Source organism: Sander lucioperca, chromosome 18 (assembly GCF_008315115.2).
Source record: "Sander lucioperca isolate FBNREF2018 chromosome 18, SLUC_FBN_1.2, whole genome shotgun sequence".
Taxonomy (NCBI): domain Eukaryota; kingdom Metazoa; phylum Chordata; class Actinopteri; order Perciformes; family Percidae; genus Sander; species Sander lucioperca.
Window position 1 is genome coordinate 5,403,746 of NC_050190.1, and position 22,761 is coordinate 5,426,506.

Below are 22,761 nucleotides of genomic sequence, written 5' to 3' on the forward strand. Positions count from 1 at the left end.
TTACTAGTGGGTTTTTTATGGCATCTGCATTGTTCAATTCATTTAAATCATAGAGGGCTTTTCCAATTGCCTGGATGAGCTCTACGATTCTTCTCGGCTGGTTACCACGGACAGGTGGGATAGCGTTTAGCTCTTCGACAATCTCGATGGCAATAGTGGCTTGGTTCCCATAACGGTTCTCCAGGACTCTGAAGATCTCGTCTGCTGAGGTGTAAGTAGACAGGCGTAGATCTTTGGCCACTCTTTCATCGAGGCTATCAAGCAGTTGGAATTTCTTCACCTCCCTGGACCCGTTTGGTTCGCCTTGCTTCTGCAGAGCCTCCCATTCCTTCCTCCATCTGTAGTACTCACGCTGGCTGCCGGCAAACTTTGGTAAAGCAGTGGCTCTGAGCTTTATGGCAGCGACAGGGGCTGCACTGTGGGCTTCGACAGGTACTCTGTTGGTGTCCTCTTTAATTTTTTCTGCTCTAATCAGGGTGGCCTTCCCCGACACCAGCTTGGGAAAGAGGGTTTCTAGCTTCGTTAGGCGATGATTGAAGTCTTGCTTCTCAGGTAGTGGAGCCCAACGATTCCAGGTCTGGTGCGCTTTCTTGGCTTTATGTACCAACCCCTCTAAATGGTGGAGCATAAAATCATATGCCTCCAGGGGCATGTCAGGCTGAATGGAAGAGACATTCTCGCACTCTGCCTCTGCAGTTTCTAGAGCGATGGTCAGTTCCCTCTCACCAAATGAGGTCCATAGTGTCTCTTGGATTAGGTGCTTTCCCTCTTTTAACTTCTGCTCACACTCTTTCTCCGTCTTCTCGAGGTCGGCTCTCTGCTGGTCGCTTAACTCAGGTGCATCCTCTCCATCAGTCTCCTCGCACTGCGCATGTAAGCAGCCTCAATCTCCTCATTTACATCCATCACTTTGGTGCCCTCCGCTGTGAGCCTTTTGAAGCTAGTTTGAAGCTCCTCTACAGACATTTCCATGTGGATCCTCATTATATGGTTGGTAAGTCGGGAAAAAAGTCTCTTTGCTGTGGTTCGCTCTATTTTCAGCTCTTCGAGTGACTTGGACTCGGCCATGTTGCTTTTCTGGCTGTTGGACGAACAGGTGGACGAAGATAGTTAGTTTTCCTCCAGGCCCCCAGATGGAGTCTTCCCCTCTTTGTGGCGGGCTTTTTTGTGGAGTCTTCACTGGTCAAGGCGGTTTTTCACTGTCAAGTGTATTTTAACTGTGAGGTGGCCACACTTGAAAAGGACCAGACTTAGGATTTCACTCAGAAGAATATTTATTTTGATCAGTTGAAGTAGCAATGTAATAGGATCAGGATTCGAAGTAACAGGTGAAAAACCTTTAAAGAGAAAAAAAAACAAACAAAAGAAATCACAAAAAGCATTTTAAATAAACAGGTATATTCCCAACAGAGGAAAGGTCAAATGCACCATGCAGTAATAATTTCTTTCAAACTTTACCTCTAACATTTAACACATTTACCACATTAAATACAAAACAGACAAAGGATCCAAACGAAAATCTATATGAAACAAGAGTCCACATGAGCTTACCGATAGCCTGTCATAATCAGAAAGTCCCAATTCCTCACAGTGAATGCGTTTGTGCCTCTGCTGACCTCTTTGTCCGTCGCACTCCAGTCAAATGAATGATGCGCGTAATTGAAACACTATTTTAACTGGGCGCGAGCTACTAATCACCTCAATTCAATTCACCTGGTTGAGCCGGCACCAGGAGGAAAAAGAAAATGACAGATACACGGAAGAAGACAGCCACACCTCCACCGAGTTAGTGCGACAACTACTTCTCTGAAACCACTTTTTAAGACAATGCTACCTATTAGGGAGACTACACAAGAATAGGACTTTTAACATATTAAAAATGAGAAAAATCTAATAATAATGGCCTAATTTCCCCTATCCCTGATTATATACATAACTGATACATGACCTTAAAGTGAGAAAGATACTGATCTTGAACACAGTCAAACACATACACACCAAAGACCCTTGCACATTTTATGAATCAGTGTTTTAAAACTGCACAAATTTCAATTACACTCTCAACATCACATTTCATTTTTTATCATGCTTTCGCAATCAAGGAAAGAAAAGAATAAGTTGAATTTTTAATACCTAATGGAAATACAGCATTTTGTGTGTGACAATAAAACATCTGACTGTCTTTGGACCGGTTCTTTCTTAACAATCATCAGATGGGAGCTTCGGACAGCAGTGATAATATTACGACAGTAATATTTCCTTTGCACCAGCAGCGGTGACAGTATGTTTAAAATAATTCACCAACATTTAGAGAACTCCGTTAATGCATCAGTCAATACGGTGAACGCTTAATGTTGAGGCAAAAGTAAAGGCACCCTGGCCTTCATGACAAAAACATAACCGCTAAAACAACAAAATAGATCCAAGTAGCAATTAACACATAACAACACACATGGTGTTATCACATGGTATTGTGGGTAGTGGAGTCCACAAAACAACAAATGGTAATATTTTCATTAAATCTCAACTTTCTAACTTACATATTTACTTTTCTGGTCAACCGGCAGAATCATGAAAGGAAAGTTTTTTGTTTAAAATAAAAACTAAATTATGATCCGTGATGTTAAATGGACATTATAAGATGTATAGGCATTCATGTTCAGTATGTCCAGACATGTTTGGTTAAATTTAACATCTCAGGCTGTGTGACGTGGTTGAGCAGCAACCCTATATACCAACCATGTTTTCCATATTATGTCTGTGTCCTGAGTCCCCTGGACTATCTATACGCCAACTAAGAATCAAAGTCTACAATTCATTCAAAATCAAAGGTCTATTGCAGCTGTAATCTGCAACAGACTAGGATTTTAAATAGATGAATTGAATGAATAGGAACAAATGTACCACTGCTGACACAATGGTAAATATCGTAGGCACATTGTCATAATACTTGTTTTTAATTGTATGTACGGCCACGCACTATTAGTTATAATACAGGAAACCTCAAGGGTTAGGAAAAGTATTTTGTGCTAGTACTTTGACTTGTCTGCTGCTCATCCAAATTCTCCCAATTCCATTTTTCAAATTAGGGAAAGACAAGTGAAAGATAACAACAATAAGAGGAGAAAAGATATTGGCAGGGTTAGAAAAAAGGAAAGGGGACAGGAATACATATAGGGAATGCATATGGAGAGTAGACGTCCTATTGTAACTATAATTGTAACACTCCCCATTCATAATTATGGTGGTCTGTAAATGAAGCTCAGCTTCATGATTTAGAGTGTAGTAGATTATATGCGCTGCATTAAAATGGATGTGCGTTGTGATGAGCCACTCCTCCACTTTACCTCCAGAGGGAATAAGTGAAGGTATGTGAGGGAACACTGGAGAGAAATAAGTGGAGAAGGGGAAATTGTTGGGAAATAAGGCCACACAGGACGAAGACTAAAAAAGGGAAACAACATAATATCAGATAACTAGATAATAATAATAAAACAAAGGATGAGAGGCACTGCGAGTCTCCTCTATTACAAGAAGGGTTACACTGATATACAGTATACTGGTTTAACAACATATTAAGTCAGATATTGGCTTTTTAAATAAATGCCAGATGTCAACCAGTCAATGTCATCCACCGCCAATGTGATGAATGTGATGCAGTTTGGTAAACTACATATTTAATGTTTAATTTAATCAAAACTACACTGGATGTCTGTGGGAAGTGCTTTACCTGAACTAAGTGACTTTTTTTTAAGTTTTGTGCAGCTATGTATAAATAATAAAATTACAAAACTTGCTCAGGATGTCATTGTTTTCAGATTTTGAAATTTAAAAGCAATTCATCAAAGCAACATTACATAACTATTTACCTTAAAATAACAGCTTAAAAAAAAAAAAAAAAAAACATTTTTAAGCTACACTGACTTAGGGAGAATGTTGCAAGCTTTATGGCACTACCACCGATTTTGGTGAAACTGGATCATATTTTATCGATAAAATGTTTTCGGATTTTTCCGTCTGATTTCCTCCGGCTGCTCTGCCTCGACTCTGTGATTTATGGAGTTTCCAGATGGACAGAAAGCGTACTTGTTGCTAAATTAAGGCTAAATGCTAAGGGCTGCTAACCGTAGCTGCCGTCAGCTAGTTATGTTTGCTCGGTTAGCCGTGCTGCCAGGACTAGGATGCTGGAGGGCAACAGATCCGAGCTGGCCATCTTGCTGTTGGACTAGTAGGTAATATTAGCAAAGTTGTCGACTTGCTAGTTTTTGACCATGGGCTGGCTGTGAGTCGGAGGTAGTGGGTCGCCACTATCAAAGTGTCCCTGAGCAAGACACTGAATTTCAAGTTGTTTCCCGGATGCTGATGATGTACAGTATAGCTGTCCACTGCTCCTAATACTTAGGATGGGTTCAATGCACTAATTGAATATCACTACACTGTACAGTCAAATTGTAAGTGATGAATAAGATTAAAGTGTCTTTTCTAAGTTATGTAATCATAACAAATGCACATGTACAGCTGACCATATTATGACAGCAGTGTAGAAGTGAATTAAAGGTGCTCTAAGTGATGTTGGGTGACGTCACTTCTTGTTGACGTTCGAAGTATTATCAAACAAAACGGAGGCTAGCTCGCCCCTCCCTCCTCCTCATCACGTCCCGTCCCCCTCCCTTCTGCGCACTAACCCCCCACCCCCAAATCCTTCTTGTCGGTTATTGGCTGGAACACTGTTTGTTATGTTTGGTGGTGCAGGTTGGCGCAGTTTGTTTTTGTTGCCGTTTGTGGAGCCTGGACCGCGTTTTTTTTTTACAATGTGTTCAGTGGGCAGGCAGCTAGAGGATACTGAGGAGATGTTTGCTGTATGTGACAAAAAATGCTGTAGCCTAAAAAACGCACGACATCGCTTAGAGCACCTTTAAAATCGCAAAAAATAAACAATGTTACGCAGTGTTGCTTTAAATACCAGTATCAGACTTTAAAACGTATACTGTACAAGTAAATACTCATTTAAACCCCTTAACAAACAGATGTGACAGTGCTTACTGGATGTAAACTCTTGTCAACCACATCAGCACCGACTGTTCTCAGTTTGCTGCTCATACCAGTTTAGTATTGCAGAAATCTGCTTTTTGAAATAAAAAGTTCATTTGACAGGCTTGGCATGGACCATTACTGATAGTAAAAAAAAAAACCTTAACAAACCACATGTGAGAAATGATAAATATCACTCTGGTGTGACAGGATGAGAAAAGAAGAACAATGTACTCCCTTTTTCATATTTTAGAGTATTGGATGTTTGTAAACTCATTGTGCGTTTATGTGGGGAACTACTGAGGTTACTAAACACAATGATCCCACACTTTTTTGTAACGTTCTTTAAGTTTGTCTCTTTGTGACAATGGGTCCCCTTTCATTGTGTCTTTGTTCGGTCTTCCTTTTTCAAAGACTTGTCAACCTTCGTCTGAATGACTGATGGGCGTACCTACGGCTGCAATTCGCTGTGAACTGTTCAGCATCGGCGAAGGTTTCTGTTGCAGAGAAGATCATAAGCAGGGTGTGAATAAGCGGAGCTCCATATCACTGTAAACTGTCATTATCAGCGGTGGCTGGGGACTGATGTTGGGCTGCTTCATGTTCCTGGTGAACCTCTCTGACGGCCAGGATGCGTGTGAGCATGCTTTGTAGAGTGGCGCCCTCTAACGGTTGAAAGGTGTACCAGTGGGAACTGTTGAGGTCAGAAATGGAAAAGAAATTTGAAAAATATTTCTTTCTCTTTAATATAAAGAGATACCTTTGCACATTGTTGTCCACAAACAGCAGAGAAAGTAACATTTTCCCTTCCATCAGATGGATTAATTTCAATAGGGTGAATATACAATATGTCAGTGTAATAAGTGACACTTTTCGTCACTGGGTTTCTTTAATGTTGGAGGACGGAGTCTGACCTTTGAGGGTGCACAAACTGTTCAGGCTGCAGAAAAAACAGGTCTGACCTATTCTTTACCGACTCAGGGCTGTTGGAGAATAAGAGGACAGAGAAGACAAAACGTTTGTTCAGTTTTATTAGTTGTTTCATATAGGTGCCTAGAAATGTGTGTGTGTGTGTGTGTGTGTGTGTGTGTGTGTGTGTGTGTGTGTCTCACCATCTGGAGAGGTAGAACTCATAGAGTCTGACGGGACAGTGTAGAGGATTGGCGACATTTTCAAACATCTCTAGGTCTCCCTCTTCCTCTCCCTGCCTTTTTCGGTATCGCTCTAAAAACAAAAATAAGTACCGCAACTCAGTTAGTCGTAACATTCTATTTCTAGTCTAGTCTATTTCCAAACACATTATGCTTTTAGGGACAATTTATGAATGTGGTTTTGATGTCTAGAAATAGGATGAAGCTGATGTATAACCCTTGTGCTGTCCAAGGGTTATATTTGACCCGTTTTCAAAGTTTTTATATCAGCAATATGGGTTTCTTTGAACCAAAATGGCCAAAAATAACATGGATGCATGGATGTGCGTTGTATGGAACCCATACAACGATCTTTGTACGTAAAATTAATAATTACTTTTATTGAATTTTAGGTGTTTTATTCAATTTTATAAACATGTTTAAATGGTTTTAAAACAGTATCGTGACTAAACTTTGACATAAACCAGTCTGTGATTCACTCAACATCCTCTGATCCTAGCTATTAGTCAAAATAATTCATAATTTCTGCTTTTTTAACTCAAAGATTAGGCATAATGTCATATCAATTAGGTTTATTAACAATGAATTTAAAAATAAAACGCTGAAAAAAAGTGTCAAAAGCATAAAAAAAGAACAAAAACGCTGGAAAAAGCACCAAAAATTCAAATGAACTGAATGGACAACAAGTTCATGGTCGACTGGAAGACAACACAAGGGTTAAAAACATACTGATACCAGATGAAGGCTGATACTAATATATTTGGATGTGAAGTTACTGATACCAGATACAATATTTTGTACTAAATATGGCGAGTTTAAAAAATGTAAGCCACTGCTCAAAAGCACAGCTGCATGGACAAACTATCATTCCGACTTTAATTTAAAAAGACATACATGTATTATTTAACAACACCCACCTGTGTGGGGTGTGCCAGCGCTGCTTCTCTGGTAGCGGAGGTAGTGGACTTTGCCGGCTCGGTTGCAGGGCTTGGAGTGTCGAGTGAAGTTGGTAAAGGAGAGGCTTTGATGCTGCGCCAGCGTGGTGAAGCGGAAGTTCTTTGTGCAGAAGAAGAGCAGTGTGTTGAGCAACACTATGGGGGAGTAGGCGCCCAGCTGCTTACACTCCCACAGGTAGGACTCCACAATACGGGAGGAAGCAGTACCACCTTGAGGAGGAAGGAGCAGAGTGACTCGGAGACTCAAAGTGCCCATGGGTGTTAGTTAACTGGCCACCTGTTTAGGGTGCTTCCATGCCTTTCGCTCAACTGCATGCTGTGATAGGCGCTAAACTGCTAAATCCACTGTGTTCACCAGCTAGCTGCACCTTGCTGTTTGGTGCTAGGCAGGTAATGTACAGTGGGTTTCTCAGAGCTTCCTGTTGCTGCTTCTATAAACAATGCTGATGAGAGCAGTGAGACTGAACCAAAACGGTAAAGTTGTGGGCCATAAAACCAAAACAATGAGTTGAATTGGCATTAAAACGCTCTGTAGAGCTGAGAGGAACCGCAGAGTTGGGTGATTACATTATATGTAGTCTTGTGGCACATTGTTAATATCAAAATATTGATTAGTGCAGCTCTAAAGTTGTAGGTAATCTGAATCACTGGAATGGCAGACTCCCACCACTACCAACCAAAAATGTCTATATAGAAAGGTAATGGTAAATACATTGAATATCTATTGCAAAAAAAAAAAAAAAACATAAACAGTATCACATTAGGGTGTGATTTCATGAAAATCTTAAGGATTAGGACTTTATGTCAGCAATCATACCATTAGGTAGTAGTTTAGGTTTCCAGAGGTGCAGCATCCCACTGATCTTGGTAGCAAACTGACTGTACAGCGGGTCATTAAAGATGTTTTCTATGCGGCCCTCCATGAACAGATACTGTCCGAAGAGAGGGAGATGGGAAAGAAGGAATCAATAAGAAACACACTATTAGAATCAAGATGGAAACCCGTGAAACAATATGTGTGCGTTACCTGCTGTATCCCCAGACAGAGGTAGAAGATGCTGTCTGGACTGTAGGTCTCTCCATTGGGCCGTCTCACTTCTCTGATGAAGCAAGACAGAGCATAGCTGAGCTCAGCAGAGTCACACTGAAGGATGTCTTCTTTAATATCCACTGGATTGGCTACAGGGGAAGAGAACATGAAACTCAACGGGTATAGAATGAAATAAAAAGGGATGTAAACAGAACCCCTCGATGGGTCAGAGGAAGAGATATTCTAACTTAAAACTTGAATATAAAGAGAACTGAGGCTCACATCCTCTCTGGTGCTTGTTTCGTTGTTGGACCCAGCTCTTCCAGGCTTTAACTCCGAACAGGTGGTTCAGTTTGGAGGCGGCTGGAGTCACCACTGCACTGCGGTTTGATGTAACAGTTCGCCTTCGACCCTGGATGGATGGAAATGCAATGAATACTGGGTAATGTGGGATAGCTGTTGACACGACTAAAAGGTTGACTGTAAGCAGAAAATGCACTTTCAGGATAAAATTAGGCTTTTCTTTCTATAAATACATATTATAATCAAGAATGTCATAACATCGAAGGACAGGGAGGCACGCTTTGGTAAAAAGGGTTTCCTACAGCTAGAGAGCTAAAAACTAAAGTCAGTAAGTACAGTAAAAGCTTTTAAATCCTAGGCTGATAAAATGGATAGAAGAAAGACTGCTGAGCTATCATACCCGTTTCCGGCTGGAGAAACCTTCTCTGGGTCTCTTCACTCCTCGCTGTGGAGCAGCTGATGGCTGATCCAACGATTCTGTTAAAACACAAACGTTGTAGCGACTACATGTTATCCAGTTTTTTTTCAACAGATTCATTTGGGTGTTCACTTAAGTTATAGGATGTCTCACCAGACGGGATGTCAGTCTCCAAGTCCATCATTGGAGAGGAGGGGGGTTGATGCTCAGCACTGGTGGTAGGTGGGTCGCTTGTTGCCATGGTCCCCTCTGGCTGAGTATTAAGTTGGGAATCAGTTGACTCTGTGCTCTTCTCTGGCTGGGTATTAAGTTGGGAATCAGTTGACTCTGTGCTCTTCTCTGGCTGGGTATTAAGTTGGGAATCAGTCAACTCTGGGCTCCTCTCTGGCTGGGTATTAAGTAGGGGAACAGTCGACTCTGGGACCCTCTCTGGCTGGGTATTAAGTAGGGGAACAGTCGACTCTGGGACCCTCTCTGGCTGGGTATTAAGTAGGGGAACAGTCGACTCTGGGACCCTCTCTGGCTGGGTATTAAGTAGGGGAACAGTCAACTCTGGGACCCTCTCTGGCTGGGTATTAAGTTGGGAATCAGTCAACTCTGGGCTCCTCTCTGGCTGGGTATTAAGTAGGGCAACAGTCGACTCTGGGCTCCTCTCTGAACTTACAGTAAGTGGCAGGTCGGCTTGTACTGCTTTTTGTGTCTCCTGATCTTCACGGGTTATGGGAGTGACAACCTCTGACTTCATATCTCCACTGTAAGATCTGCTCTGGTCTGTAGCAGACACAAAAATAAACATAGGTGAGGTGAAAGTTGGGTAATTAAGCTTTCGATATTTCATTGATTAATGTAGCAGACATACTGTATCTCAAGCCTTAAACTCAAACATAAAAAGCAGGACAAACGCTGCCCTCACCTGCACTGTAAACAGGCCTATCTTTCTGTTTTTCTTCCTCCACAGCCAAAGGCTCTGACTGGACCGCTGCATCTTTCATGTCCTTTTTCTGTGGTGGTACTACCATAGGTACTGGAACCTGCAACAAACAAGTAAACATTTGATTTGCTGCAGCAAATAGCCAATACAAAGTATATGAATCATTCTGAATTCATAGAATTACTAATGTAATGGAACGTACGGGCACAGGCATAGCCATTGGAACAGGTGTGTGCTGGGAGTACATGTTCATTGGCACTGGAATGAAGACCGGTACTGGGACCGGCACTATCAACACCTTCACCTTCTCCTCTCCTGCAGGGGAGCTAACTGAAAACAGAGATGGAGCTGGGGGAGGGAGGGAGGAGTAAATGAGAGGAGAGAGAATGAGAGATGGGCAAAATTTTTAAATGGGTTAAATATTAATGAAATAGGAAATAGATACAGTAAGATAATCAAGAACTTTTCATTTTTGAATTGAAAATATTTTGTTACAAACAAATTTGACACAAAATACAGATAAGACAAACATCCTACAGTCTCACAAAAAAACGGTAAAAGAGAAAAATGTATAAGTGACATGTCAATACATGTGTATTTTCTTTCTTGCTGCTGAAAGGTCCTAACAAAACACATCTTGAGAAGATATACAGTACACCATATATTTACCATCACCATGGCCATGCTGTGTTAGTCACTTTATGTTAATCTGTAATTCTCAAAATGAACAAAAATATTTAGACCCTTCAGCTCTCATAATAAATGGGTGTGGCTAAAATGATACACATAGAACCTTTGCGTTGTAGCAATCACTGATTACAATTGAAAGATTTTTTTACCAATAACTGAATCTATGTAACTGTCGGTTCACTTTTTAAGGCATCTTTTGTTTATGGGAACGCGTGACCTTAGACCTGAAAAGTAAAACTATTATTACATCATGAAGATCTGTTGACATATCTACAGATTCCAGGGGTATCTTTACTCCCCCAAAGCAGGCAGCAGAGCTTTATGTCTCAAGAAAAACATTTACTTATTTCAAAAAAAATAAATCTACTCTCACATTCATTTAACCATCATTAGCCCTGACAGTGTTACATCAGTCACCTGTGGAATTATTTCCCCATCACTTTTAAATCTTTGCTTGTATTTTTCATCTGTAATTATTTGTTTACGTATTGCATTTTATTAATTTCAGGTACGCATCTGTAAAAACTAAGCTTGGCTGGTTTCCTCGTCTGTCTGCAGCTTCAAACTGCTGTTTGGAAGTTGCTCGTTACTGAATTTAACTAAACTTTGGTCTTGTGGAGTTCATGTCTTGGATACAGTCTGATTATCGTAGAGGCAGCTTTTGCAGCTTACTACAGTAAACATCTTAAAAATGATTGCAGCCTTCTGTTACTCAAGGATAAATGGTTTCAAAGGTGACTTAGTAACAGCTACTCGATAGTTTGGTTTCGACCGATGTGTCTAAGATTCAAATAGGTGGGTCGTTATGAACTTGGGTTTTTTGGGCAGGTAAAATCTAAGAAATATAAACACACACAAAACAAAATTGTATTCACAAATTAAATTTATTGACATCGTCTTTGCATTTAACAAAACCATAATTTGTAGGTGTTGACAATATTCTTTTAAAACAAACACAAAACTATAATGCAACAGGATTTCACAATCTCGTTAAAATAAGAAACAAATAAAAACATGCAGTTAACAGTGGAGAAGTTACAAAAACTTATAACAGACAGTAGGTTGCAAAAGAAATAAACCGTAACGCATTTATGAGTGATGTAATACAGGGCTGTAAACTCCGACAGCACACGGATGAACTGAAGTCAACCTTGGTTCACATGACTGCATCAGTAGTGAGGTACAGCAAGGAATGTTACTTTTAAACATGCATCACACATTCATAATAATACCTAAAATAGAGCATAATAGTACAAACAAGATAATTGAACATCCAAACGTTTTTTTTCTCACTCAGACACTCCTCCAAGTGATTGCTGATTTTAGCTGACAGGTGCATCTATAGTTACAGATCGAGACCTTCAATTTATAACGTTTATCGAGAATGGTACACTCTATCTCCTAGTTTGGTCAACTCGCCCTCTGGTCAATTTAGCAGTGAGAGTAAACCCATACTAAATGACCTTCACCTAAGATCATCCACTGGGTCTGACTGCGCTTCTGAGGGAAAATCGTTCATTTCTACAAGAACTGGACTGGTCCTGTCATTTGTCCTGTCACATGTCATTGCCTTCAAGTCCATCTCCTTTAAAACACTGCACTAAAGACCAACAGCTGAATTTCAGACCAACTGCTGCATTTATTTAACCAACAGCATTGGCAAGCTTTAATTCAAGATGTACGAATATTTAATGAGATAAGTTAATTTAGTGTGGTGCCCTATCCGGACCGAAGTTACATAGTTTATCTACACTGGGGTGAAAATCCCCCAAAAAACGAAGAAACGAAAAAGTATTTTGTTCAAAGTAGTAGCATATTTAGCAGCACAGTTGCTTGAATCCAGCTCCATGACATTTTGAGTTTGATTTTAGCATCAATGGGTTTGCCCGTTGTATTTTGCATACGTTTAGGAGCCAATTTCAAAAACATATGAGAAATTGGTTTGACCTAAACAATGTGGTATCCCCTTCATAAGAAACTTGTACAGTGCAGTACATTTTTCCAGGGGCTGCATCTGGGCAGGCAGCTAGGCACAAGTGTCCTTAATAAATGTAAGTAACAGGTTACATACTGTAGGACAGGGGTCATTACTGCTAGTGAAACAGTGAATGACGTTTCAACCTGTAATTTAAAGTGGCATCACATAATGGGATGTGGTGGTGGTAAAAACATACCTGTGTGTATAAGAACCCACCAGAAATAAAGTGGCAGCACAGTCCGTTAACACAACAAACACATATTAAGTGAATGAAACGTACCTTTAAAGACACTTGACAAATGTACCATGATTGGGATCAGTTTTAATGCCATGTTCATGTATTGCGACACATATTAATTGAGGTAAAAATAAATGTTACTAAATTTTTACAGCACCGTGTTGTAGGTCACTGAAGCACTTAAGGAAGTATCTCAATCTTGCCTTGACCATTGATTGGTCCATCAGTTAAAGACCTTTTATAAACCCCCCCCCATCCACACACACAAAATAAATACCCTTTATAGGAAGAGGGCACAGACAGCCATGAAATTCTGTTCTGCACAAATACTGCTATCTTTATTTAATTATAAAAAAATACAGAAACTCCCCATTACGCGCATAATTTCACTGCACTACCAGTTCGCAAATACACATTCATGAAACTACTTTATGCTGATGGGTATTCTGCCTTTGCTGTCAATAAGGTTTTGGGTTAAACTTAAACAAACGGTTGAACCTGTAGTCGTTTCATTTTTGTCCGGGGGTCGTGGTAGAAGACGGCTCCTCATGTCAGCATGTCAGGAGGCTGTGAAGAGAGAAACTCAGGTGATACACTCGGCCCTCTTAAGAAGTCGATGTCAACAGATCATGTCAGTGCATCGTTGTAGTTACTCCGATTATAATAGCATTAACATTAATTGGAGTCTTTTACACACACACTGTTGACAAAATAAGAAGCCTTAAATAGTGGATACAGCTGTGGTACAAATGATAAAAAAATGTAAAAGTATTTTTGGTTACACTTTACTTGAAGGTATCTACATAAGAGTGACATGACACTGTCATAGGGCTGCTCGATTATGGGAAACATTATAATCACGATTATTTCGGTCAATATTGAAATCACGATAATTTAACACGATTTCTCGTTGACTTCTGGAAAGATGTTGCAATTTGTGAACTTAAAAAACAGTGGAAAAAGTTAAATAAATCAACAGTAAAAAAAAAAAAAAAACACATACAACTGTGAACTTTGCCTTAATACTTTTCCTATTGAAACTTTATTTTTTCATTCAGAACACAAGGGAAAAAAACTGTTTACTTGCAAAACGTAATGAGCTAAATAATAGTTTTTCTCGATTATTCTGTTTTTGTGATCATTGGGAGCCAAAATCATAATCACGATTAAATTTCGATTAATTGCACAGCCCTACCCTGTCATGAACGTGTCATAAACATTATAAACAAGTCATAAACGTTTATGACATAACTCTTCTTTTAGTAAGTGTCATTCGGTTTTTGTCATGACAAGTTATGGTTAGGGTTCATGTGTTCACGACAGTGTCATGTCACTTTTATGTAGATACCTTCAAGTAAAGTATTACCGTATTTTCTTTACTATATATATATATATATATATATATATATATATATATATATATATATATATATATATATATATATATATATATATATACTCAATGTGTTTTTGTTATTCAGAAGGCTCACCTTGTGGTTCCAGTTCAGGAGGTGTTTTGTAGATCAGTCTGGTGTGGTAGAGTTCAAAACAGGGCACAGGACAGAGACTGGGCTCTCCTGAACACGTCTTACAGTAATACGACGTCTTACTCCACAATGTCCCACTCTGCTGCTCACAATGCTTTGTTTCTGAGCGCTCGCCCTCTTTTCTCTCCCCATCATGTGACTGGACTCCCTTTGCCTCCTCTGACTCTTCTTCTGTTTTCCCCTCCGGCTCCTCATCCATCTTCTGCTTCTTCTTCTCCTCCTCCTCCTCCTCCTGCTGCTGCTCTTCTTCCTCCACCCTCTTCCTCTTGTATTGTGAGCAGCAGACCTTGCAGTCAGAGTCAGTCTCCCTCCTGCCCAGGAAATGGCGTCCGGTTAGGCGTGCTGGCACGCCATTACACGGCTGAGTTTCTCCCTGAGGTTTTGGCGATGGCGGCGGAGATGTGGAAGCGTCCGCAGATGGCTGGTCAGTTGGCTGGTCAGTTTGCGAGGAGCTATCTAGCAGAGCTGGTGCAATTATTGAAACAGCTAGTTGTGAACAACGAATAATTGAATTAACCAGAAAAATGAATGAAAATATATTAGATGCTGTGTAGGGTTGTGACAAACACCCTACAAAAAGGCACACCAGCCATGTCCTAAGGGAAAATGGCTACTTCTATCAGTGCTGCTAAAACTAGGTATTACATTATATTATTATTATTATTATTATTGTTGTTATTATTAACTTTTGCTGTGGTTATTAGTTAGATCGTTTGCAACACAATTTAGTACCATTAGTGTTAACCAGTTTTATGTTTTAACTATTTTTTTTCATTATCAAAATGTACGTTTTTCCTGCAGAATGTTATCTTTGTCTTGGCAGAAAAGCCTGATATTCTATACCTAATAACAAAAAATCAATATTAGTCCAGTATATCACTGTCCACCTTGTGCGGACTCTAAGAATAACAAAGCACAAGCAAGCTCAATATTCTACTTCACAAAGCACTAAGTTAAAAGTTGTTTTTGCTTAGGTGACAATTCAACTTCTTAATTCTAATTGGCTCATCTGATTTGTTTAAGTTTAAGTATCTCGTGGTGAAACCTAACCTTCCACCTAGGGCTGGGCGATAGGGAGAAAATCAGATATCACGATATTCTTGACCAAATACCTCGATATCGATATTCTAGGGTTGACAATTGGTGCTTAAACAAAATATCTTCACACTTAGACTTTAGATAAATAATCATCAGTAATGTGGACATAATGTCTAAGTGGGGAAAAGGAAAATAATAGAACAGCTAGAACTAGTCTGGTAAGATGAGAAAATGACATAACTTTACTGTAATGCAGCCTTTAAAACCAATAAAAGACAACACTTATGTCATATCACGATATTACGATATCCAAAAGCTAAGACAATATCTAGTCTCATATCACGATATCGATATAATATCGATATATTGCCCAGACCTACTTCCACCACTACGAGCGGTTTGGTTTGATCAATAAACACAAGATGTTTCGGAGCGATTTTTCCACACACGGAGCAGGAACTGAATTGTTCTGTTGCAGTGTTACATTTATGTGTTCTTTTAATTGTAAAGTGAATTGAGACCATGTTTAATGGTGATTTTACACTTTAAATACATGTGATTGATTGATTTACTGTAGGTTCAGCACCATCAGTGTGTGTACAGAGAAGAAGAAGCTGGTATAAAAGCGACAACATTATCTAAACGGCAGGAATTGACATGTTTTTATGCTAACCGAATGTGTTTGTAGCTTGAAACAAGCTAGCGCGGACCGCTGATTAGCTTACAACGCTAGTATTCGGGGCACAGGGAAAGTAAAAACAAAATCACTTATTATACCACTAAAAAGGTTCAAAATATCACCACACTTCAACGGTAGCATAATGAGGGTCCCTTAATGTTAACCGAAGCATTGAGAACATTGTAAGTGTACAGACAGTTTATTAAAAAGATAGTTTAGAAAGACAGTAGCTCCCAAGACGGCGGCCGCCTGTATACGAGAACGCGACTGTCTTCATAATCTATCTTTTTAATAAACTGTACACTTACAAAACACTTACTTTCCCTGTGACCCGAATACTAGCGTTGTAAGCTAATCAGCGGTCCACGCTAGCTTGTTTCAAGCTACAAACACATTCGATTAGCATGAAAACATGTCCCAGAGAACGATCGAGTGGGTACACATCTGTTAATAACCCCTAGGTTCGTTTTGCGCCATTATTATCCTTTAAAAAGGGGAACTATGCCTTATTTTTCAGCTTAATTTACCTTAACTGAACAGCTTCGGAGTCATTGGAATGGTTATATGACTTTTTTTCCGGGTTGAATGGTGGTCGTCTCGCTTACCCCTAGCGCCTGTGAGCGGAAAAACCACCCTTCCAACTTTGGGCCGGCGAGCCGTTGGCCTCAGCGTCAGGAAGTATCGCGTGATATCAGGTCTCGTGATGTAACGAATGGCTTCACGGCACTGCACACATACAGGAACCGGCTAGCTACAAGAACAAGGTAGCGATGGAGTTTTTCGCACTGTTGTCATGGCTGAGCCGGCAAAAAAGAAGCAGAAAGCTAGGAAAGCATTGTCGGAGGAACAGAGAAAGAGGAAACGGCAGATTGATCGAGCGAGGAGTCAGACACGAGTAAACATCGGACCTGCGTTTTCAGAATGGCGAGAACTGAGACAAACAGAAGCCTGCTAATCTGATGCTGACCTGGCGTTCCTGCTGTTGCACTTTTAAGTATCTTTGGGACAAACTGTTTAATCTTGTTATTGTGACCTCAGGATGTTTGCTATTGTCTGTAAAGGTTTTTATTATGATCGCTGTTACGGGCTTACTAGCTTACTAGCTGTCTACCTCAGCGGACATGGCTCCGTGCGTTCGCCGGCTTCTTTGAAGACAAATGCACATGACCAGAGGGAGAAGATGGGAGGGGGTAGAGTCACCAACGAGTTTTTACAACAGTGTTGCCAAATATCTATTCCGAAGCTGTAGGGGGAGCTCTATAGAGAAACATGCGAGCAAAAAGCGAGAAAACAGCGAAGAAATTGCCAAAACTGCATAGCGCCCCTTTAAAATACTTCACGCATTATGTTTCAAAATGTCTGTATTGGACTTTATGTCCACTCGGTATTTGGACACTCTGTAGTGCAATTTACTGTCAGGAAGCTGCTGGATGGCACACAGTCCACATGAAACTTGCGTACCTAAATCCAGCTGTGCAGCCGCTCTGTGTCCTGTGTGAACAAAATGTAACAAAGCTAAACTACCCAAACCTGTTCCGAGTGTTTTTTGTAGTTACCTGCTAAATCAGTGGAAGGTGCGGGCAGCTGGCACATGCTCTCTTGGTCCATAGTGAAGGGCCGACACAGAACCGACTTGTTCTTCATTTGACGTCGACGGGACACAGGCACTCCCATGGCATCAGTCTGAGTACTGGCCTGGAAAGGGACATTAAAAACAAAAACAGCAGAAATAAACAAAGCAGATCTGATCTAGTTCATAATCATGAACAATAAATAAATAAAATCTATCTATCTATCCATCTATCTACATATATATTTGTATATCTACACATATATATACACACACACACACACATATATACACACATATATATACATACATACATATATATATATATATATATATATATACACACACATACACACATATATATACACACACATATATATACACACACACACATATACATATATATATATATATATATATATATATATATATATATATATATATATATATATATATATATATATATATATATATATATATATATATATATATATATATATATATATATATATATACACACACACACATACATACATACATATATATTCTTGTCAATAACTTAACATTCTTTAGTCGAGACCTACAGTTGTATGTAAGGTCTGGCCTGAAACAAACACACAGTACATACATGATCTAGGTTCTTGCCATCAACGTTGGAGGTTGGAAGTGCTCCTACAAAAGAGAAATAAAAATATAACAGCACTGCATTAAACCCCACTGTTAGAAATGCACATCATAAATATATAAAAACAACTAACTGATATAACTAACCAGTAGGGCTGCACGATTAATCTAATCGCAATGTGGGATTACATAACTGCAAAAATTGTGCAATTTGACTAAACCAAAAGGTGTGCTGAGTGCGTGACACTCTAGTCTCTGTGTGCACGATACAAATTATATCGATTCTTCGGAAAACAATATATTTGTGGATATCTTAAAGTCTGTCACGATACTAATATATGATTCGACAATTTTATTACTGAGCTCTTCCAGACATTTAAATCATTTAAAACAAACTTCTTTTTAAATAAAAAAAAATTAAAATAAAGTGGGAATCTAAAATAAAGGGGAATCTTACAGACAATATGTATGGATATTTTTACTTTCCATCGATAATATTGGATCGTGGATCATGTATCAATCCAGATCAATGTAGCGTTACACCCCTAGTTGTAACACCTTTCACTTACCGACAGTATTAACAATAGATAAAGCTACCGTGTCTTAATAAGCTTGTTTTATTGTTCACCGTTAACTCACTTTACATCGTCATTGCTATCTCTTTTTCCTCACACAGCTGCTACGCTAAGTCCGAAACCGCTCGCCAGTCGCTCTCCATTCAAACACTAACGTCACTCACTCTGCACCTGTCATTTTTGCTCTCACCAATGCCTGGTTTATGGTTCTGTGCTGAATCTGCCCTCTGAATTACACTACCCTTGTAACGTCTACAAAAGATATGAACAGTCAGTCTGTTTAGGCAGTAGCGCGTTTCGTGTATGGTCAAGTGAGTATCAGCAGAGGGTTTTAGACCATGCAGACTTTAAGAGGCTGTACAAAGTATATTTTGTAACTTAATCACTAGTTATTATATTACAACCATCTTAAATGTCATTGTTTATAAGGGAATAAGAAATTTTTTTTTATTTTTCTTATTTGTTGTTCTATTTATTTCATTTGTACTGTCGAGCTAAGCAAAAATGTCTATTTTTAAAAGATTGCTTTTTGTTCAATTTTTTCTTGATAATCAAGCAGGTAGACTCATGATACCATTATATCGCAATCACAATCGCAGTATCGTAAATCGCAATGCCAATATGACTTTTTATCCAAATCGTGCAGCCCTACTAACCAGTAAGAGCAGTATCTGCTGACACACTGGGCTGAGTGGCAGAGCCATTGGCCAGTGACACGACACCAGCTATGACAGGATTCATTTTTGAGGAGTGGTGGGGCTGGGTTGGCGCTGGAGGAAGAGAGAAACATACCAAAGTTAGATTTTGGTCATGTAACATGTGAGATTACTACTTTTCTTTTCTCACTGGATGCACCTCAAAACGTGACTAAGACGGAGCTCATTTGTGCTGACTGGGCGTGGTTTTCACTCCATTTGAATTTGACAAACAAAGTAGCACATACCACTTTGTACTGACAAAGCTCTGGGCAGCATGTACACAAAACATCACCTGTACCAACAGCATCGCAAATAATAAAAACGAAAAAAAAATTCACATGGCTGAATATAAATAAAAAAGTTTCTATAGTGTCTTTGCCGACAAGATGTAAAACGATGAAGTTAAAAGTTTACCACAGCATATCTACCATAACTGTCAATTTGGATAAAGGCTTAACAATGCGTGTCCACGGCACTGCGTACAAATAGCCGTGAACCTGTTTTTGCACGTTGTCCATGTTTTGGTCTTAGAAATTTGACCCTTTTACAGTGTGTTTTAAGTTGATGAAAGCCATGTGTAACATTTGGGCTGCCTAAAAATGTCTTTTTCAGCTTTTGAACTAATGACACTCTAAGCAGTCGGCTGTTAAATTTTTTTCAGTAAGTACATTTAGTTTTAAGCCTGTTTGTAGCCAAAATTATCATCCCAAATAAATAATATGACAGTCAACGTGAATTACGGATGCACCTTTCTGACCAACCGAGCAAGCAAGCTAGTATTAGCGTTAGCTTGTAACTTGAGTTTCACCCTCTCGTCCAAATATGGTCAATTCTGGCTTAAAAAAAACAAAAAACAAGATGGCAGCGGCCAAAATGTAAAACTCGAGGCTTCAAAATTGTAGTTCACAAACCATAGGGTGACGTCATGGTGGCTACGTCCACTTCTTTTAAACAGTCTATGGGAAAACACCTACTTAGGTGTTATTTTAACTAGCATGAGCTTGTTGGCATGTAGACTGCTAATCAACATCATACTGTAGAACACTGATTTGATAACACAGTTTACCATATGGTGCTTGTGGGGGAGCTCCAGTACCGTTACTGCTGGTGTGTTGGCTCGTCTCAAAATGCAGGTGGCAGTACTGCAACAGGCAGGGCAGGTTGCAGAAATTACGGACTGAACCCAAACACTGCAGCTTCTCAGTCATATAGCTTTGTTTCCTACAGCTGTCACATCGACCCATCTGGACAGGAGAGGAGGAGAAGGAGGGAAGAAAAGACAGGATGAGAAAGAAGAAAAAAAAAAAAAAGAAAGTAACCACCTTGAACAAACAGTACGTCAATCCCCTTGATTTAATGCCATACAATGTACAGTGTAGTGGGACGTCTGTCTCTTTACCCCATAGTAGAGCACAGTGTACTGGGACATGCAGTGGGGTTTACAGAACTCCTCCATCTTGCCTCCATAGTGACTGTGCAGCATCTTCTGGCCGATGCCTGAGCAGTAGGTGCAGGGACGCCAGGGATGATCCTTGTTACGAGATGTGATATCATGTTTGAAGAGAAGCTTACAGTCTGGAACACAGAATGGGTGGGGTATAATATTATTTAAATCTAAGTACAACAAACATATGTTTCAGCCCACAAGTGTTATAACAGTGATTTAAATTTGACTTTTAGACCTATGTTGATTAATAAGTTAAAAGTATGGAAGGCCAGAGTTGTAGTTGGTCATCATTTAGGCCAGTTTTGTCGAGATTGTGAGTGGACCGAGTTGACTGGCATTAATCAGACGTTCTGCATTTGCAATTTTATGCGTCGATCAAGGCTACAATTATTTTCCACTGAGCCATAGGAATACCTGAAAACAAAGCAGAGGAGAGGATAATAGGGAAAAGCCATTTCTGTGTTAACTCACTCTCACTGCAGAAGATCAGGTCCTGTTGGTTGTAACTGGTGATGTCAAAGGGCACTTTCTCCTGTTTACAGAATTCACACACCATCAGGATATTCTTCTGGGTTTTATACTGATCACAGCAAGTCCTACTGCAGAACATAGAAATACGACCCTGCAGGAAAGAATTAGCATTAGTGTAATCATCATCATCATAGTTTGGTGATGAATTTAACACCCATCATGCAGCTAGCTATAAGGGTTAGGGTTAAAGGCCTTTTTACAGTCGCTGCAGCCGACCCGTCGCTCGCCAACATGACGTCAAAATGACGTAGATCTCACTGGCGCGCCAGGATGCCAGGACTCTCAGAGTGACTGTAAGTCTCTCTTGTAAACTTACTGGGTTAAGATGAGTTATTTTATGGTGAATGAAAGGCTTGATCCCACCAAGTAGGTCATCGAATCAAATCGAAGCATTGACGTCAATGCTGCTGCCAGTTCTGCTGTTGTTTATCTTTTTCTTCTTCTTCTAGTCCGTAGAAATAGCAAAGTCGGTAGCCTTTCCTCATTAGCACCACCTCTGTTCAGGAGACTGCAACTAGTGTCGCGACCACCACGCGCGAGTATAAACAGTTACAGCGCTCCCATGACGTCACATTTGCGCACGACAGGTCGGCTGCGGCTAGTGTACCGGATGCTTAAGTCTCTAGATATACTGAGAGTCTGTATGTGCATGTGAGCTGTGCTCCTTACTTGGTTACTGAATAGCAGCGGCTTTGTGTTGAATTGTTTGCTGCACTGATGGCAGTTCAGCTTGGAGGGGTCACTGGGCCCGCCTTCTGCTGGTTTCAAGGGGTGATCAGCAGGTGCTCTGGCTTGGGCTTGCCCAGGGACAGAGGGGGAGGACATAGCTGGATAGTGGGGCACCAGTGGGGGCACTGAGGTATGACTGGGATGGTGGCCCGAGTAGGGCACTGAAGATGGGTAGTCCTGAGGGATGGGAGGGACTGAGCTTGCTCCGGGAAAGGGCCCGGCTTTGGGGGCATCTCTGAGGGAGGAGTCCCTGAGAACAGAGGTTCCATTGGTCAGGTCTGGCTGAGAGGTGTCTCCGGACTTCTGTAAAGACAAGGTGGGAAAATAACAGCAATGTCAAATCTAGGCCAACAGATGCTCCATCAACATCTTATGTTCGATACAAAAAAGCTCCTATGCTACTGGTGCCTTTACCCTGTATGTAGAAACACAGTCATAGGAGCAGAAGTTACGAATGGTGCCGTCCACCATGGCCAGATGATACTGAGGAACAGCGGACACCCTGCACTGGCAGCAGGGGAATGCAGCACCTAAAGGAAAGGGGTAACATAAAATTAATTTATTAATTTATTAATAATGAGACATGCATTCACTGGA

The 22,761-nt window shown here is 40.2% G+C and overlaps 1 protein-coding gene across 7 annotated transcripts in view; it reads right to left on the reverse strand.

The window, feature by feature from the left end:
* Positions 1–5,228: 5,228 nt before the first annotated feature.
* Positions 5,229–22,761, reverse strand: part of LOC116065780 (zinc finger MYM-type protein 4-like) — a 31,297-nt gene continuing 13,764 nt past the window's right edge. For 4 of the 7 annotated variants that reach the window (XM_035994913.1, XM_035994912.1, XM_035994918.1 and 1 more), the window contains 19 exons: positions 22,579–22,694; positions 22,105–22,467; positions 21,376–21,526; positions 20,857–21,032; positions 20,524–20,701; positions 19,416–19,529; positions 18,189–18,232; positions 17,547–17,685; positions 10,023–10,168; positions 9,803–9,920; positions 9,043–9,660; positions 8,872–8,948; positions 8,451–8,580; positions 8,166–8,317; positions 7,956–8,070; positions 7,100–7,348; positions 6,144–6,255; positions 5,946–6,014; positions 5,229–5,725 (listed from right to left, as the gene is read on the reverse strand). In XM_035994913.1, the coding sequence (XP_035850806.1) occupies positions 5,578–5,725; positions 5,946–6,014; positions 6,144–6,255; positions 7,100–7,348; positions 7,956–8,070; positions 8,166–8,317; positions 8,451–8,580; positions 8,872–8,948; positions 9,043–9,660; positions 9,803–9,920; positions 10,023–10,168; positions 17,547–17,685; positions 18,189–18,232; positions 19,416–19,529; positions 20,524–20,701; positions 20,857–21,032; positions 21,376–21,526; positions 22,105–22,467; positions 22,579–22,694 (3,215 nt within the window). In that variant the 3' untranslated portion in view covers positions 5,229–5,577. The remainder of the gene's footprint in view (positions 5,726–5,945; positions 6,015–6,143; positions 6,256–7,099; positions 7,349–7,955; positions 8,071–8,165; positions 8,318–8,450; positions 8,581–8,871; positions 8,949–9,042; positions 9,661–9,802; positions 9,921–10,022; positions 10,169–17,546; positions 17,686–18,188; positions 18,233–19,415; positions 19,530–20,523; positions 20,702–20,856; positions 21,033–21,375; positions 21,527–22,104; positions 22,468–22,578; positions 22,695–22,761) is intronic. The other 3 variants (XM_035994916.1, XM_035994915.1, XM_035994917.1) reach the window with 3 other exon arrangements.